This window comes from Balearica regulorum, chromosome 9 (assembly GCF_011004875.1).
Source record: "Balearica regulorum gibbericeps isolate bBalReg1 chromosome 9, bBalReg1.pri, whole genome shotgun sequence".
NCBI lineage: Eukaryota > Metazoa > Chordata > Aves > Gruiformes > Gruidae > Balearica > Balearica regulorum.
This window is the reverse complement of record NC_046192.1, coordinates 12,118,349-12,137,868: the sequence shown is the minus strand read 5'-3', so window position 1 is coordinate 12,137,868 and position 19,520 is coordinate 12,118,349. Positions and strand designations below refer to the sequence as shown.

At 37.9% G+C, this 19,520-nt stretch overlaps 2 protein-coding genes across 3 annotated transcripts in view; one reads left to right on the top strand and one right to left on the bottom strand.

The window, feature by feature from the left end:
• Positions 1 to 7,087, bottom strand: part of PLS1 (plastin 1) — a 46,651-nt gene extending 39,564 nt beyond the window's left edge. The window contains exon 1 of the mRNA XM_075761150.1: positions 6,964 to 7,087. The gene's annotated coding sequence lies outside the window, so the exon portion shown is untranslated. The remainder of the gene's footprint in view (positions 1 to 6,963) is intronic.
• Positions 6,663 to 19,520, top strand: part of ATR (ATR checkpoint kinase) — a 42,961-nt gene continuing 30,103 nt past the window's right edge. Inside the window, exons 1-15 of one of the 2 annotated variants that reach the window (XM_075761148.1) lie at positions 6,663 to 7,265; positions 8,195 to 8,286; positions 9,622 to 9,765; positions 10,343 to 11,232; positions 11,974 to 12,161; positions 13,432 to 13,626; positions 13,846 to 14,072; positions 14,892 to 15,044; positions 15,193 to 15,391; positions 15,998 to 16,257; positions 16,658 to 16,848; positions 16,959 to 17,059; positions 17,379 to 17,550; positions 18,246 to 18,413; positions 19,309 to 19,503. In XM_075761148.1, the coding sequence (XP_075617263.1) occupies positions 7,144 to 7,265; positions 8,195 to 8,286; positions 9,622 to 9,765; positions 10,343 to 11,232; positions 11,974 to 12,161; positions 13,432 to 13,626; positions 13,846 to 14,072; positions 14,892 to 15,044; positions 15,193 to 15,391; positions 15,998 to 16,257; positions 16,658 to 16,848; positions 16,959 to 17,059; positions 17,379 to 17,550; positions 18,246 to 18,413; positions 19,309 to 19,503 (3,297 nt within the window). In that variant the 5' untranslated portion in view covers positions 6,663 to 7,143. The remainder of the gene's footprint in view (positions 7,266 to 8,194; positions 8,287 to 9,621; positions 9,766 to 10,342; positions 11,233 to 11,973; positions 12,162 to 13,431; positions 13,627 to 13,845; positions 14,073 to 14,891; positions 15,045 to 15,192; positions 15,392 to 15,997; positions 16,258 to 16,657; positions 16,849 to 16,958; positions 17,060 to 17,378; positions 17,551 to 18,245; positions 18,414 to 19,308; positions 19,504 to 19,520) is intronic. The other variant, XM_075761147.1, reaches the window with a different exon arrangement.

The window sequence follows — 19,520 nt, the reverse complement described above, 5'->3', positions numbered from 1 at the left end:
CATGGCTGACCCAGTAGCTGTCTTTCACCACTACAGGAGGGCTGCCATTTTAAAGTGCAAGCCACCTTATGAAAACAAACATAATGCAGAGTGCCATAAGTAGGGATTTGCTCTGACGTGACAAACATCTCATGTTGCTGTCAAGCCCCTCTGGGGAGCAGCTCTGGTAGGACGTGACCAAACCACCTTGCCCATGCTGAAGAAGCCAACTGGGAGATTTGAGTTTCAGGCACAATGGATGGTCTCAAAGATTTTGGAAATCTAGGGGGTGTACACATTAGGTTTTATTATTATTTTTTTAAAAAATCTCTATTAAAAAAAGGATTGCATTCCCTTTTAATATCATCTTTATGCAAAAGCTCAGCCAGCCTGACACACACAGCATTACTAAACTGCAAGCAGCAACTGAAATTTTGCCAGACTTAATTTTATTAGAATGATGGGGGAGGGCGGGGAGAGGTGGGAGTAATTCCCATATACTCAATGGAAACTTCCATTTTGCAATGGCATACCCACATGTACATTTTAGTTAATGTTGATAAATTTGTATTTTACTTTATTCAAAACATTACAGAGGTCCCAACACTGTAGCTTACAGAGGATATAGATTTTCCATGTATGTTTAGCAACACGTATCTGGAAACCCATAGTAATAGCAGAATAATAAAATCCCTTTGGAAAGATCAAAGATATATAAATATCAATGATTAAGATGAACAAGGTGTCAGCTTTTAGAAGGAATTGTCCAATAGACCTTGAGTTAGTGAAGAAATTATCTGTGGATACAACCCTAAGCACATAACAACTCTCTTTATAATCAATGGAATTATTGATAAGATTTAAATTTACTTATGTACTGCAACATTTTGCTACTTTGGGATGTGAAAAAATATTCTGCCCCATACAATTAAGTGGCTGGTATAGGTGATGACAAGTAAAGCAAAAGATATCATTATATTCAGGTACGAATTGTTTTGTCACTGAATACATCCTGTTACCTAAGGGGAAAAAAACAGATTTAGAATCAGAGTCAAGTCCTGATGCCAGCTGTATCATTGTTGAAATCCACACTAGTTTAAATTAAATATATCTTGATTCTATAAATCAAGCTTGGAAGGACTAGACACCACAGAAGTAAAATACTCAGCTCAATGGAAAAGGAGAATTTCATTCTACTTTATATTGACCTACCTTTAGGATATGAAAGATCAGAATCTAGTTACCCTTTGTCACAAGGGGATAAACCACTGCAAAGAGAAATGGTAGGACATGCAGAAACAAAATGGGAGAAAGGGAGACATGGAGCTAGAAGAGGAGCTTGATAAATCAGCAAAACAAAAACATTCCAAATGATAAAAATTTTGGAAAACAAAAACCTGTGAGGGAACATCTGGCTTGAAAGGAAACAGCTAGCTCCTGAAGATCACACTGAGACAAATTCTTTAAATTAGCATTCAAGTAAATATAATCTTGCTGATAACATATTGCCTAATATTTCAGCTTTAGTACATGCCAATGTTTTTAATCAGTCCATCCTACCAATGTTTATTAATGAGATGAAAGGATGAATACACTAAGTGAATTAAACTGGGTAATACTGGATCAAGCATTATTTTATTTCTGCTAGTGCCTATTATTAAGGAAACATCTGCAAGAGAGCCCTGAAAGTGGGTTGATAATCCCTTTCCCACCAGAAGCATGCATGTAGAAGCACACAATCTGCTTTATGCATAACTGATTTCTGAGGTTTAGCAACACCAGTCCCACTGACAAGCTATTGTGATTTATTACCTTTATTCTCTTCAGACACCTGTATGTAATTAAACAACACACCCCCTCATAAAAATCTAAAAATCCATCAAGTAATTTACACTTAGAAGTACCAAAACAAATAATAAGGAATATAATAAGGTCATGACTGACATTTAGTATTTCCTGCATGTGACCAGTTGAATCAAAGTTGAAATAATGTAATTTGTAATTTAATCACAAACATAATACACTGGAGAATAGAGAAGTCAACCTTATTGTTTCATTTTGCAGCCCTTTTTTAAAGGTGTAGCAACAGCTATGCTCAAAAATCCCGTAATAAAGCAGCAGTACATGACTGTAATGCAGAACTGATTATGTAACCTGGAACTCCTGATTCATATTGAACTTGATTTGACTAATGCCAGTTGTTGTTTTCATCGTTAATATCCCTTTGCATATCACAAGATGACCACTGGTCAACAGTTTCCTCAGTGAATGTCAAGGCTGAAATGAGCTAGTGAGACATCTTACACCTGGGTTTTAGATTCAAAAGCATTTGCAGTTGCTTAGCTAGATATCTTTTCCCAGCACAACATTTACAATTTGTTGTTTCCTTATTGTCTGGCACAGTACAGTAAAGCCTTCTCCAGTAATAAACTTGCTTGCTAGGATCAGATCCTTTTACTCTATGTTACTCCTGTTCTACATTTATTTAACCCATGTATGTAGATCTAGTGATTTTTGGAGTTTTTACAGCAACAGTTAGCATGGATGTGAAGTATTTGACATGTGATGAATGGTATGAAAATATTGTATTTAATTAACCACTGCAGTAAGAAAGGTGGCAATTAAATGTTACACACAGACTTTACGTGAAGTGTTAAATGTAAGGGTAGTGGTACAGTATTTTAGTTTATGTACTCCCATATTACATGCTATTAAGGCAACGTCCATTCCATGGACACAATCCTCAGAGTAGTGAGAGTAATACATTTCTATGAGTTTCCTCCACAGCTACAAGCCTCAAGAATAATATTTTTCTAAAAATACTAGAAAGCAAGAAACAAGTCACAAAAAGATATATACAGGCAACTATTTTTAATAGTAGTAGTTGTAGATAAGCAAAAAATAGTCATTGCTGCTGTGTAAGTAATAATGTTGGGTTCCAAAAAAATGTATAATCTAACATGCTATCTCTTGAAATTATTCAAATGTTTAATTTTACATCATCAATAGTCTTAAGTAGGTAAGCAGGTTTATTCATATAAAAAACATAGATAAATGCTTGCAGGTCTAGGACCTGTCTAGATTACATACAGAAATAGAAGACATGAGAAAAGCAGATTTTAATGCTTTATATTTCCTTTTCTCGCTTTTTTCCCCTCTTTTACCTGTTAGTTTTTGCTTAGTAGTTGAATGTACATATTCTGCTTCTAGGTTGCTGTCTTGTCTGTGGTCCTTACCACCATTTACTGCCTGTTTCAATTTTTTACTTTTTTAGTTATTTTTTTTTAAATCATCAAATCAATATTCAGAACAGGATATAATTTTAATCTGTGCCCCTTCAGTCCAGTCAAGTTGACTAAGCAACACAGGCATAGATAAAAACAAAGCATACCAGATTACACGTTTTTATGGTATATAGGAACAATGCAATGTGTTCAAAGGTCAGGCAACTACTCTGACAACCACTCTCATGACTATATATGGAAATTAGTCCTCAAGTAATCATACAGACTATCGAGTGTTATTACAGCAACTATGCAAATGATAAGCCATAAGCACACCTTGCTTGACATTACATGAAACTACTTAGTACAGTTCAGAGGTCCTCCATGCACTGTCTTGGCTGCATTTCCTCTGACCACCATATCAGCCTGTATAATGTTCATATTTCACAGTTCATGAAAGCATCGGGAAATACACATGTGCATTTAAATGTCTTGGTATAATCACATGTGTCTGCTGGCAAGAAACAGCTGAGATTTAACTGCAGTCATGCTAAGCACATGGGGGAACATCCACATATACCCACAGAGTGGATGAGCCCCAAGAAGAACAGTAATTCTACCTCAGAATTAAACAACACAGAGGAAATGAAAATACAATTAACGTGCTTTTCTGCTCTGGAACCTGCTGGTCCAAAGCAAAGTCACTCAGTCTTAAAAAAAGTACATTGACCTGCAGAGGCGTGTGGTAAGGAAGCAACGAAAGCCAAAGAAGATAGAGGCCTGGGTGTGGAAGAATCATGAGCTATAACATGAGAGGACTGCCCAAGTGAGGGGGAAAAACAAAACAAACAAACAAAAATCCCAGTAATGTCAGCTTCAGCAGAAATCTTGGTACTGCCACATACAATGCATTTGATACTTAGCTCTACCTATCTGCATTAATTTCTCCCTGAGTTCTCTATGCAAGTTGAGACCTCTGCACACCCAAGACTCATTTCACCAATATGAATTCTGCATTGGAAGAAAAAGTACAGAATGGTCTCCAGACATGCTATTTTCCATTAGTAGTGAGTCACTCTCTCCATTGGGATGATAATACACCTGCTCCTCCTCCTGAAGGTCAAGAGACATAAAAGTATAAAATAATGGGATAAGGAAGAAATAAGGAGATGAATTAAGAGTTTATTGAGCTGCTTATCATATATGTGTTCAAGAAAAGTCAGGAACAAAGTCAGGTATTTCAGTTGGTGTTTCTTTGGAGGGTTTGGGAAGTGCTAGGTTTTGTGAGTGCCCATAAAAACGCTTTTATGGGGAACATCTAAAAGACTTATTACATCCTCACGGCACAATGAAATTGTTGTTATGGGCAGTCTTACGTAGAGTCTTAGAAGACTATGGTAACAGGAGGAAGTTGAGAATACGGTCAGAAGGCAGTAAATGGGGCAACCAGGAAGGAAAAAAAGTCTCCTAACCTCACTCACAATAAAGGATGGGGAGCAGATCTCTCTCTTTAATGAATTGCTATAAGTACTTACTACAGAAAAAAGCCTGGATTACATGCTTGGTAAATGCTTAAAGAAAGTGCACTACAAATTTATATAGCATTCTACCTATGACAAATGGAAGCACTTCTACAATATCTATATTAATATGATCTCACTGTTGACTCAGGAGACTTCCAGGCAATAGCACTTTTTTTCATTAAGCACTTTATGTACCCCACTTATGCTTTACCACCAACAACAAAAAAATCAGCCTATGATTCAGTAAGTTTATCATATTTCTTAGGATCAAAAGCTAGAGAATAATATATCCTGCTCAAACTCTCCTAACATCCCAAAAGATATCTTGCTAGCTTTCATAAGTTTATCAGGGATGACATGGGAATTTTAACTCTGCATCAAATTAACAAGTAGTGCAATTTACACCTTTCTTAGTGCGACTGTTGTCTCAGGCTTGGAAGCTTACACTCAGAATGCTGTTTTCACACAAACACATTTTTTAAATTGAAACGGCGTAGAAAATTGTGTGTTCAAAATAACACTGACAATAAAACCCAGACATGGCCTTCCTGGACCATTAAAGTTCTACTTAACAAAACATGTAAAGCTACATGGTTTCTCCTTTCTCTTTAGGAATGACTCTTGAAAGACTAATATTTTATAAAGTCAGCTGGTAGAAAACTTTGCAGTGTATATTGAAAACCAAACTAAGATAAAATACAGTTATATTTTGTAAAGTTTCTCAAAGTATTCCAAGTCCTTTTCATATCAGCAACCTTTGCAAATCAGCAGAATTTTTAATGAAACAGCATACATATATTTTGCAGGACAAAAATAACCATCTATGAATGAAAAATTAGTAATAGGTTCCCTGAAAGCATCTGAAATGCATCAGTAATTGCAATACACACATGCACCCACTTTGTGGGCTGTTACATGCAAGAGACATAGCCCAGCATAGCGGAAACACGCAATTGAATTAGAAGCCTCTGAGAGGATTTTATTTCAGCCCAGAAACAACGCTAAGATGAAGTTCATAAACAAATGCAAAAAGAGCTATACCTCCTAATTAAAAAAACAAAGTTCAACTTCAATTTCCCCTGACACACTCTCCCTGCTATGCCTACCTATACATAAACCCCCTTAATTTATCCTTATATACTTTGAAGTCTTGCAGACTTGCTACATAGGTAGGGCCCACACGCGTGGGTCATAAGCCTATGTTCCCCAGCACACCCCAGCACTGCTACTAAAACACACCTTCCACTCTGGTGTAGGGCAGCACGTAACTCTCCACACGCTGTACGATGTCTAAGTGGCCTTTCAGTTTTTTTCTTAAAACCTTTTGTACTTTACGTATTTAAACATGCTCACTCCCTCAAAGTAGCATAAACTGAAAGCAACATATGCTAAAAGTAAAAAAAATAAAATAGCGGGAATATTTTAAATATTGTTTAAGTACGCTCCTCACCGCTACCTGTAGTGAGGAGCGCTGAGCCGGTGGGCGGCGAGCCCCGCACTTGCCCGAATACACCCTCCCGCCAGCTAAGCGAGCCGGACTCGCCCCTTCCACCCGCCTCCCCCCGGACGCGGCGAAGGGCTAACACGAAGAACTGGTCACCAGCCTCGCTCGCTCGCCTACCTGCCTGCCTGCCCGCCCGCCGCCAGCTGCCGCCGCCAGCTGCCGCCTCCCGCAATGCCGCGGCACCCGCCGGGACCCGCCGCCACCTGCAGCCGGCGCGGCGGGGTGGGCGGACGGGCAGCGCCGACAGCCAATGGCAGGGCGGCCGGCGGCAGGGGCGGGCCGAGGCGGGGTCGCTTGTGGCAGTTCTCTGCAGCCCGAGGGACTCGTCTCACAGCTAGCAGGAGCTAAAGGCTGCTAAGCTCGGGGTTGCGCCGTGCGTGCAGTGCGGTGGGACACCGGGGCACCCTGAGGCGAGTGCCGCCATGCCCGGGCCAGGGAGGGCAGTGAACTGCAGGGAGCGCTGTAAGGGGGTGCTTCTCAGCCAACACCGAAGTTTCCTGCTTGCCGCCCCTCAGACCGAGGCCGGTCTCCCCCTCACTTGAAGCCACTCTCAAAACTGCAGCACTTCCCTCCCCTGCTGTGCGCTGCGAGTACCTTAGAACCGGAGCCCGTGCTCCGCTGAGGCGTCCGTCGTGCCCAGGCTCCGGCTGGCGCTACCGGCAGCCCCTCAGCGCCCGTGCCGGGAAACGGCCGCGGCTTGGCGGGGTGGGATGGGCCCCTGCTCGGTTGTTACCTGTCTGTGCACCGCACCATGGAGGAGAGCCCTGCCGGGGCAGCGAGGTCCCCGTGGGAGGCCATCAGGCACCAGGCACTGAGCCGCCGTGACCGCGCTCTCGTCTGGTGACGAAGCGGTTAAACTTCAGCGCTGCAGGGAAGCGCAGCCGCCCGTTCGACAACGGAAGAGGTTTGGGTCATGCCGGACGCCGTCACGCAGTTCCCGCCTCGGCGGCGCGCGGCCTGTTTCAAAGCGGGAGCCATGGCTGAGCAGGGCCTGGAAATGGCCTCTATGATCCCGGCGCTGCGGGAGCTAGCCAGGTAGGATGGTCCCAGCCCCCGCCTTTTAGGGCATGTGCGTGAGAGGAGGGTGGTGGTGTTTGTGTTTGCGTTGTGCTGGGGCCAGCGCACTCGGTCTCGGCATCAGTGTGCGGTGTGGGGAGGTGGAAAAGTAGGTTCCTTCTTACTGCTCTGCGAGGTCTCTCAGGGCTGCGCCCTCCCCTCACCTGGTTGCCTTCTCCTCCTGCCACCTGCCTAGGTTGCTCCCTCTATCCCTCCCTCACGGGTAGTGCTGGTAGAACGTTATGGGAGAGGCGTGTTGGCCTGCAGAGCTCCCGGCGTCCTGGGGAGTTGTGCTGTGTTTGTAGTGTGGTTTCATGGAGAATTAAACGACCTTGAAAATGTTTGGCGCTAAAGTTTTAAAGGCAGCATGAAGACTGCAGCTTTGTTTTGGGGTAGGCAGCTAGTTGTCATGGAGGTACAAGTGTATGTTGAAGATTTGACCTGAGGAGAGCCAGCTGTCATCTTAGTCACCTGAGCAGTTGCTCTTGACCCCTCTTACCCAGGGTATTGGTACCTAATCAGTTCAATAATTTTGATTAATTCCAAAAGTGAAACGAGTTCTTAATTTTATTTTTTTCTGCACCAAAGCTGGTTTGTTGCTGGGTAGAAGCATGTGGATAAATACCTTAATCTCCCAGATGTGGCTTTAATATATATCAAGTATAATTGCATAACAAAATTAAATGATTGTCAGCGCTTCGTAAAGATTTGTACTTCTGAAGAATAAGGAGAAAGAGGAACAGACAATATGCTGGTCACTAGAACAAGAAATCAATTTGTATTTCTTTTTGAAGACTTCTAGAAGAAAAAAAGTTCAGTGTTTAACATTGTGTTGTTGAGATAGACTTCACATAATTATTCTGTATTTTAAAATGGATAATGTCAATATAATGTACTTTTAATTTTAGTGCTAGTCCAGAAGAATACAAGACAGTTGTGCAGAAACCAAGACAAATACTCTGCCAGTTCATTGACAGAATTCTCACAGATGTAGATGTTGGTAAGTATCACATCCCTATCTTTAAAAATTATCATCTGCTTTATGCTTTAAGTATTTCCTGTCAAAAAAATAGTTACAACTCTCGTTTCAACAAAGATTTAGTAGTTGAATGTATGCCATTTATTACTTATTTTTAATAACCTCTATTATAAAGTATTTGTTATTATAATGTGAAGTAATCCAAGTTAAAAAAAAAAAGGGGAGGGAGGGAAATGTGGTGCAGTGTGTGTGAATATAAATGCTCACAACATTGAAAATCAAGAGTATCAGGTAATATGATTGTTTGTTGAGCCTGTAAGTCTTAACAGTCACAGGATCTTTCAGATTTGAAATACTTTGATGTAAACAACTTTAATTTTAGAATTCTAACAAAGCCTTGTTTTAGTACTCCTTAAATCATGTTAAAGTTCCGATTATTATAGTACTTTAACAACATTTTGGTAACCATGAAATACATATGCTACAAAATTATCATTTGTAGTTATCTTTACATTTGCATCAAGAACAATCACAGTAAGGGTAACTTGCTGTTTCCAAGGTATAATTTCTTGTAAGATAGACTGATATTTTGTCTGAATTGATCATTTTAAGTATCATACTCATGATACTCTTCAGATGATGTGTTTCGTAATTCTTTTATAGTCCCAAAGGAAAGGCTATAAAAATAAAATAAAAAAGCCAATAGACTTCAGATACTGCTTTTGAATACATAAGTGTTGTATTTTATCATTACTATGTAACTCTTCTGATTAATTGCTTTCTGAATCTGAGATAGTTTCCTTCGTATGCCAACTAACCATGTGGAATTTAGATAAATCTAATGTGATCCAAATATCTGTTTCAATGGAGCTATACAGCAGCAGATGTGTTTAGTATTTTGCTAAACTTTCTGATTTAGTAAGCTGAATTTACCATTTAAAAACTTCAATTTCTTGGAGATTTAGAACAATTCTTAGAGATTTTTTCTACCGAGATTGTAAACCTATAGAAAATTGTGTGTTTAAAAATTAAAATGTTAAATATTTGCTATTCTTCACTCATCAAACACTTGGATATAATACTAACTAGATGTTAATGCATGTAGTGTTAATGAATAATATTTAAGCTGAATAATTTATATTTTTCTTCATACAGTTTGGTGTCATATAGAGGGTTTACAATATGTACAAAATCATCTTCATGGATTAATAAAGCACACTCCTAATTGATAATTATACAGGTGTAATACCATATCATAGTATTTTATATAATAAATTTCTTCTAAAATTTGTGAAGTTGATTTATTGCAATGCTAATTCAGAAATGTGTCTTTTTCTCTTTTTTTTTTTTTTAAAGTTGCTTTGGAACTGATTAAGAAATCAGATTCACAGCCAAGTTCTGTAATGTTGCTTGATTTTATTCAACATATCATGAAATCTTCCCCGCTTATGTTTGTAAATGTGGATGGAAATCAGGAGGAAACCGAATGCAGCTGCGTTGGTGAGTTTATTGAAAATGTTTATGTTGAAGCTTCATATTTTCCGGATTTAAATTTTCTGACAATGGGATCATACAAAAGAACAAAACTGGGGTTGTAAGTTCAGCATTATGTATTTATAAGTAAGTGAATATTATGATAGACTTTCAATATTTTGAATTGATTTGCACTTGCAGTAATGGAAATTTATCAGGACAGAGTTTGACCTTATTTGTTACTGTTACTTAGTGATATTACCTGGTTCATGTTCATGAGATGTGCTGTACATATACTTATTGCCTGAGGGGTGTTTTAACAGAGGAAAATGTCTGGAACCACCCAGTGTAAAGTGTCTGTCTGGTTTGTTTCCCACCCCCACCCCCCCATGTGCTCCCTCCACTTTTCTTCTTTTTGTTAAGATCTGCTGAACAAATGTCCCAGTGAAGGCTCTCTGTTTACTAAGCCTACATGCATTTATCTGTAGGAGTTTAGTTTTATTTTATCGATGAACATCCTGCTCTCAAGGAGGTGCTTGTAATAGGAGGTATTGGGTTTTATCTTAATAATTTTCTATTTGTTGTTTCTTTTTTATTGTCCTAGAATTTAGTAACTGGATTATAACAAGACTTCTCCGAATTGCTGCAACTCCAAACTGTAACACCTTGCACAAGAACATCTGTGACGTCATTTGCTCTTTACTTTTTCTGTTTAAAATGAAGAGTTGCTCCATTTTTGAAGTACTAACAAAAGACTTGCTACAGCTTTTCCAAGACTTAATCCTCCTGCATGAAAGAGATGCACAAAAGCATCTCTGGGGAGATGTACTGGTCTGGCCAGTGACTGTAAAGAGATTTGCAAGCAATACAAATGACAATGTGGGATATTTAAGATTGGCACCATTACAGCTGATGGGTATGCCCAACGTAGAATGTTTGGAAGTTATATTAATGTCTATTCTGACAGATATTGTTGCAGATGTGTTTTTTGTAAGACAAGATACTATTCTCTGGGGGATAGGCTGCTCCCTGTTGGAGTATGGCAGTCCAAAAGTTAAAGCTTTGGCAGTGAAGTTTTTAATAAAATTAATTCATTTAGGAGGACCTCCGGAACAGCTGGCCAGTGTTTTCTTCACAGTCTTTTTTGGAATTCTACAGTCAGCACTTGAAATGGATACTGAAGAATCAGAACTCTTTGGACAACCACTGTTACTGTTGGTGAGGACATTGTTGCCTTTCGAAACAGATTCTTATAAAAATATTGAACCCGTCTACTTGAATATGCTACTAGAGAAGCTCTGTGTATTGTTTGAAGGTGATGTGTTTAGGTGTCTTCAATCTGAAAAGCTGAAAGCTGCTTTTTGCCATATACTGCAATATTTTCTGGAGTTTGTTCCAACTGGCTATGAATCTGCCTTACAAATAAGAAAAGTCCATATCAGTACCATATGTGGAATTTTTGTGAATGTGCTTGGAACTCAGGAAGAACAAGAGGTAAGTTAATTTTAAGAACTATTTATCAGGTGAATAGATAATGTACAAAAGCCTACATCTGTGCAAAGAAGAAAATCTAGGAAATACTATTTTTAGGGACACAGATCAATACAGCTTGTTTCTCAGCTGTTTCGCATATTTGTACAGGTCAGAGTTCTTTAATTAGTTGGATGTAGCTGGACCCTATATTTTTCAGATGTAGTAAGCTGTTGAGAAAGTATGCAGGCGCAAGGGTCTGTCTGCAATCTAAAATGGCGATTAGGCATAGAGTACGCTCATATAAGGGCAGCTTTACAAGTAATTTTCCTTCATCTGAGCTGCTCTTACTTTCTAACCATATACTTTTAGTCATATTTGTTTGGGGCAGGCAGAAAGCTTTAAGTTAAAATAATGAAGTGTTGATATGCTGAGTGTTCCCTCTACCCCGTATGCCCACATGTGTAATATATCTATTGTCTCTTAAACTTAGTGTGTCTGTCTTGATGGCTTTGGTAGCCAGGTATTATGGCAAGAACTGGGAAACAGCTGCACAAGCTGCATTCTGTCTGGTAGGAACACAGGAAACATTGCTTATGAGAGTTTTCATCTTGTAATTAAGATTTTTGAACAGAAAGGGTTTTAAGAACTTTGTTACTATAATATTTTGAAATGTTATGTTTTAAGCCAGAAACAATAATGTCATGTCTTTGAGAAGTAAGGCATAGCATACGTCATGGTACTTCTGTTGTTTGTCTATCCCAGTATCTGGTGAGTCCACTTTATACAGCATTAAAAACACAAACAGAAGAAATCTTTCAGGACCTTCATCAGAACCAGCTAGATACTTCTGATACTGATGGGTGGAGCAGCAGCAGTGATGAAGTTCCAGAGAAAAGACAACGACTAAGCCTGCCAACAAAGCATCCAAAGAAATTGCCTACATCAGTAATGTATGACATTTGTTCAATAACTACTTTTATAGTAATTTAGCTAGTGAATAATAACAAATGACTTTTTTTTTTTTTGAGGCAATTTCTTCATAACAGCCACATTGAAAGATCTTATGGGAAAAGATCTAAATGATATTTTGAAAGATCAGAATCTGCAGGTGATTTTTAAGCCAAATTACTTGGAGAGACTGTATTTTTAATATGTTCGATGCAAATTATTTTCATTTTTACACACCGCAGAGAAGTTGAGAGACTATATACAGAATCATGTATGTGGCTATGCTGTTGCACTGGATGTGCTTAAAGTGGGTCTAGTTAAGTCAGGTTGTTCTCAGATGGACAAAGTTCTCTCAGCCTCTGCTTGTGCTGTACTTCAGCTCCCTGATTATCTTGGACTTGCTCCAGCATGTTCTATTTTATGTTCGTTGCATTCTTGTATTTGTATGCACACAAAACTGTCCCCAGCAGGCTGTATCCCAGGTGTGGGCTCATGATCAGCCTTCACTCTTGGTAATATAGCCCAGTATGTGGTTGACCTTCTTTGCAACAAGGTCACACTACTCTTATATTCAACTTTTCCACGAATCCACCAAGTCGTTTTCTCCAAAGTTGCTTGCTAGCCAGTCAGCCCTCAGCCTGTTCTGTTGCACAGGGTTTTTTGTGCTAGTTGCAGGACTTCTCATATGTCTCTGTTGACCTTCATGAGGTTCTTGTCAGTCTAGTTTTCCAGCCAGTTGAGGTCCTCCGAATAAGCAGCTCTCCTTTTATTTACAGAGCTACCTGTCTCATTGTAGAAAGGCATCAAGTTAGTCCTTGATTTGCCCTTGGTAAATATGTGCTGGCTGTTCCCTGTCACCTTGTTGTCGCTTGTGTGGCTAGAAATTAGTCTAAGGACTTTTTCCATAACCTTCCCAGGGACTAAGGTTAGACTGGCAGGCCTATAGTTCCTTGGATCCTCTTTTTTTGCCTTTCTTGAAAATGGGTGTAACGTTTGCCTTTTTGTAGTCATCAGGAACCACCCTGATCACTATGACCCTCCAAGGACTGTAGAGTTATAGCTTTATAGCTTTTCAGATAAGTCTGATTTGCATCATGCTTAACTTCGGAGTTAGTGTCTTATTCTCCCAAAGAGCACATTTAAGCTAAAGCTTCATTTGGTATTTTCCTAACCCTCTGTCCAACATGGATTAGCTCTGGTTTTGCTATGATGATTTATCTTTTCTGAAAAAAAAGTATGTGTTGGAAAATAATTAATATGGTCAAATTACAGACTTAGTCCTGTGAACATGAAATTGAAGAGCACGCTATGGAATGCCATCACAAAGAAAGCTGCATCCTTAATGTTTATCCTCGAGAAAGAAATTCTGACAGCAGATATTCTTCAGACTGTAGAAGGGATTGCTGTAATTCTGCGACTAGCTGCTTTGTGCATAGTTCATTGTTCTCCCCCAACAAATTCTACCAGGTAAAGATACCAAGGTGAAACTGAGAGACTGCCAGTTTCTTGTACCTGTTACTATGATTTGTGTGGATTACTTTAAAGCTTGTCCATGTATCAGGACAAGTATTGGGTAAGTCCTGTATGGTTTGAAGAGGTACACTTTCACAGTAACTTTGCTTACAAGCAATACAATATTAAATGTTTGTAGTCTGTTGCTTGATTATATGATTTCTATTTTAACAGTACAGATCATAGAGTAACTCATCTGTGTAACTCTGGCACACATAAGAATGTTCCGAGCTCCTCAGATTCAGCGGTGAATATACAGTTCACATGGATTTCCTCTGAGTTTATCACAAGAGTAGTGAAAGTCTGCAGAAACCTGTTAGAGGCTGCTACGCAGATTGCTAACCTAGAACAAGTGATTGACAGAATAGTGAAAATCTTTGATGCTTTGCTGTATGCACAAGGTGAGAAATCCTTTAAACTAGCATGTTTTTTATTGGATTTGTAAATTAGGAATGCATCTGACTAAATTGGTCTGTTGTGGTAGAGGTACTGAAATTACTAAAATTAGTGTTAGAACTCAAATTCCTGTACAAAAAAGGTTAAATAAAAAAGACCTTTCCTCTCTGTTTAGAGAGCTTCCTTTGCATTCCTTTTTAAACATGATTTACTAGTCTCTTTCTGTACTTCCATTGATTTTTATCTGAACATGAGACTACATGGGGATAGTGAATATGCGTAAGAAATAAACAATTTTTTAGCAGTTTTATTTTTAAAACACGCAGAGGCAATGTGCACTACTATCTCTGTTTCACTCAAAGATTTCAAAGCTTCTGACCAGCTTCAGCAAATGTGGCATGCACAAAGTGTACAAAAAAATATTAAATACTTGCATGGGTTTTTTAAAAGTGGCTACTAGGATGGAGGACAGACTCCATTAAGACTGAATTGTTATGAGTTCAACTTACAAGCCATCCCAAAGTCCACCTGAGAGTCTTTGTACAAATACAGAGATACTGAAGTTGTGTTAATTCTGCTGCTAAGGTATTGCATGCTGTCAACTGTTTAATGAAATTTTTAGATTTTTTTGATGTAGCACTGCATCATTTATTATATGTCTGAAATGTAGGACATCAACATATGGGAATAGTGATACTAATCTTTGTTGATAGAAAAAATAACATTTTGTGGCAAATTAAGAACATAAAATGTGCATCTGTTTTACAAACTGTACAGAACTGTAAAACCATCATTTTTTGTTGTTTTGGTTTTTTCCCCCCCAGTGAAAATTCCACTGAGTGATCAGATTCTTGATAACTTATGTGGATTGTTGTCTCTACCCTGGATTTACAGCCATCCTGATGATTCTCCTTTTAAGCTATCTGCTTTTGGGTTTGATCCTCTAGTTTTGAGTCAGAAAACTGCACAGAGTTTCTGTAAGTATGTTAAAGTATATAAAACCTAGTATCTCTCTGGAATGATTGTTCTAAAGTAAAATTATTTTCTTTACCCTCTTAAGATGATTGATGTTATTCAAAGTGTAAATCAAGTAATTGTCTGCTTTATTTTGTTTTTTCTCTTTAGCATCCCAAACTCAGTCACACTGTGTGTTCCTTCTGTCTCTCTTCCCAAGAAACGTTCATCTGGACTGGAGAAAATCCATTTATCATTGGGCACTACAAAGTCCCCATGAAGTAATTCGGGCTACTTGTGTTAAAGGATTCTCTCTCCTGCTTCATCTACCAAGTGTGCAGTCCGGCAGTGTGATTCCCAAAGCTCTTTTGTATGTATTAATGCTGCTTTTCTGTCTTCATACTAGAAGAAAAACAGACAAATAAGAAAGGTAGTATAAGCACCAAAATAAATATTTGAGATCTAGCACATTCTGGATGAAATAGAAATAATTTCAGAAATCATAAGAGATCAACAGGATGGGTATGATGATGTTTGTATGATAGAATAGTGTTCACTTACTATGTCAGTATACTAAGTTACTTCACTAGTTGAAGACCCCATTTCTAATTAACGAATTTAAAGTAAGGAGGGGAAAGGAAATATCTCTGTCAGTTAAATATACATGATGTTTGTCTATATGTCTCTTAAATTCCAATTTCTCTGCCTTTTATTTATACATCTTGGTGGTTTTTGTCCTATTGTGTCTAGTTTGCAGTTTCTTTATAACATGCCAGATGCACCATACCCAGTGCTACTTCAAACATTTAATAGAACTTGAGGGTAATCTGAAAAGGAAAAAGATAATTTAGTGAGACAAATCTTTAAATTGTCCTAATAGTACTTTCAGTATAGTTAGAGAATTCAGACAGTGTAGAAATACAAATTTCTAGGAAAGTTATCTATTAAAATAATTTCATTTTTGTTTCCATTTCAGAAATCAAATCGAAGATGAGTCTGAGCTAGTCAAAGAGGCTTGTGCTGGTATAGTTGGGAAATTATCTTGCTGTCTTTCTGGTACATTCAGCATACAACCTTCCTTAGTTGACTCTGCTATTAAGCATGTTACTTATGATATTTTATGTAGCAGCCTTACTGTGACTTCTGCTCATGAAAAAACTTGTTCTGTGCAAGCCTGTGTTTTCAAGCCATTTCTTATTCTCCTCGAGAACAAGGTATCCAGTTCAGTAAAGCTAGGTATGTGACTTTCCTTTAGTAACATTTTGCCCTTCTGTATGAGGTACTAAGTCGCTACTACCGTACCTTTCTCCATTCCTTTTTTTCTATATTTTTTTATTAGCTATAATGATGCATGAAATGTTGTATTTCAGTTGATATCACTGCTAATGTTTGATGTTGTCATTGATTTTTTTTAATTGCCTTGGCTTAATTTTGGTCTGTGGCTATCTAGAAATGTAATACTTGATAAAATCTGCATTTTAAATAGCTTGTCTGGCTTGACAATATTTACTCTTTTGATTAAAAAAATGCAGCATGCTTTGTGACTTACTTGCATCACTGTTTTGTGCACTTAGTAGATTTTTAAAAAAGCATTAAAAATATATGTTCCTTTCCTCCTCCAACCCATGCCATCCAGCCTTTATAGAAAATATACCTCATCTTTGCAAACATCTGGATTTTAACAATGATGAGTCCAATGTGAAGATTCTTGTTGGATCTTTATTAAATCTAATGGAAGATCCAGACAAAGATGTCAGAGTGGCTTTCAGTGACTGCATAAAGAACATACTAGAATCCTTAGACTCAGAAGAAGGATTCATAAAAGAGGTGAATTCATTTTTATTTTTGATTGTTTTTTCCTAACTTACTATGGGTTTTGTTTCGCTCATGTCAAACCCTCACATTGTTTTGTTTTGTTTTGTTTTCATGTGTTCCAGCTGTTTGTTTCAAGAATGAAAGAAGCCTATACAAATGCCAAAATATCAAGAAATAATGAGCTTAAAGATACCTTGATTCTCACAACAGGAGATATTGGAAGGTATTTTCAATAGCATCTTGAAAATTGCAAAGTAACGTCAGTTTGTGAGGCAAAGTAACTGTTCAAGTGTAAATCTAATATTTAATTACTTATTTCAAGGTTAGCCTTTATCTGGAGTCCTTTGCAACTGTACTAAGCTGTTGATTCATATGGAATATTCCTCATTTTCTTCTGCCCTGTCATAGGAAGTACAGATAAGCTATGCAAATACAATGATGAGTCACTTTGCATTATGGTAATGATATATTCTGAGGTCATTTTATTAATGAAACAATTCTTTTTTCCTTTTTGTTTCTTTCTCTTCTGCTTACTTTGTAAGAGCATCAAAAGGAGATTTGGTACCATTTGCCCTTTTGCATTTGCTACACTGTTTGTTGTCCAAGTCAGCTTCTGTGGCCGGAGCCGCGTACACAGAAATTCGATCCCTGGCAGCAGCTAAGTCCATAAAACTGCAAGCTTTTTTCAGTCAGTACAAGAAGCCTATCTGTCAGGTAAAAAGAAAAGAGTTGGTGGTTTAGAAAGGCATATGTTTGGGGTTTTTTTGTGTATTAAAGGTAAAAATTACAGTATTTTACAAGGTGAAATCTCATAGGACAAGAAAGAGATGATTTAAAAAAAAAAAAAAAAAAAAAAAAAAAAAAAAAACAGCCCCACAAACATTCAGGAAGGAATGGGAAATCTTTGACTTTGTCATGATCTTCTCCCCTCAACAGTATTGCTTTGCTTTTTTATTCCCTAGATGTTGTCATTCTGAAATAGAGGAACTATGTAGTTTCTTGCACTGTGTGGTACCATTGCCACAAGAGGCTATGAGTTAAAATTGGAATTGAAGTCAATGATTTACAGGCATAACACTGACATGATTGATTTGGTCTTTTGTTATACACATTATCTAAAGACAGAATTTCTGTTTAAAGGAAAATTATCAAGGGCAGACTTTTCTCATTTTGATTTTTTTTTTTTTTTTTAATAATGCAATGTCTGAATCCAGGGTTGCAAAATTAAATGCAATTAAGTGGACGATAATCCAGTTTTATCACAAAGTAATAATATTGCACATAGATCTGTGTGTAACAAATGATAAAGGGAAAACAGATGCATAGAAAGAGAGGTGAAACTCTTGTGTTTATTTTTAGGGAGTGAAAAAGGGGGAAATAATACTAAATATGTATTTCTTCATGCTTAGTTTCTAGTGGAATCCCTGCACTCTAGCCAGATGGCAGTGTTGAGTGCTCCATGCCAGGGTAATGAGCTACAGAAACAAACAGCTGCTCACCAGAGAGAAATGGCTCTGGACATGTTATCCGAGATTGCCAATGTATTTGATTTTCCAGATCTAAATCGCTTTCTCTCAGTAAGTTGGTCAGTCGTTTTTACTTTTGATTTTATTTTTTTTGTGTGTGTGCTTGTGGATTTCTATTTTAGTCCACAATTTTTCTGTGAATGTCACAGATCTGAATTTTTTTTCTCTAGTTGCTGTTGTTTGTTATAATATAGTATAGTTTGGGATTGCTGCAACTGGGAGCTCAAATACAGAGGAGCAGTTTTATCAAGGAGTTACAGTGATGGCTACGGTGCTAATTCAAGTATGACAGATGATGAACTAAGGTCTAGAGTACTCATTGGGTATATCTATATTAATGATTTAGTGCTCTTGGGATTCTTTGTAAGGCATGGGTTTTGCATGGTGTTTGCTTTCTTGTTTAAAATGAAGAAAGCTATTTTTCTGTGGATAGATCTCATGATCTAATTAGATATCTGTTTTATCTGAAGCCTAAGTAGCTTTATACTCATATTTTGCTTGTTGGTAGATGAGAGATGCACAACTATTAAATAAGCAGTGTTCTAGTTCACTGGTAGGTTGGGAGAGTATTGTTACGTGTGTGAGTGTGTTGGGGTTTTTATGTGGTTTTTGTTTTGGGGTGTTTTTTCCCTTTTCTTTTTCTTCTAAGATTTCTTTTTATGGAGACTCTGGATGATGACAAAAAAAGGTAGTTCACTTTTTGTATGTTTGTCAGTATTGATGAGATGAAGCAGCTCCTTAAGTAATTATTTTTATTTTATCTGCATTTTTACTCAGTATTTCCATCTTATTAAAGTTCTTCTTTATTCATACCTCTGGTCGTACTTATGACCAGCGATGTGTGGTGGTGTACTGACACAAATGTAAAAAGCTGAACCCTGGGTTTTCGGAGGGGTTGTTTGTTTGTTTGTTTGTTTTCCATTAAGTATTGTTCTTAATTTACCAGCGGACCCTGCAAGTCTTGCTTCCTGACCTTGCAGCCAAGGCTAGTCCTGCAGCCTCCACACTTATTCGAACCATAGCAAAACAGTTGAACGTAAACCGAAGAGAGATTTTAATCAATAACTTCAAATACATCTTCTCTCATTTGGTCTGTTCCTGCTCCAAGGATGAGCTTGAACGGGCACTTCATTACCTCAAGGTAAATTGGCATTTGCT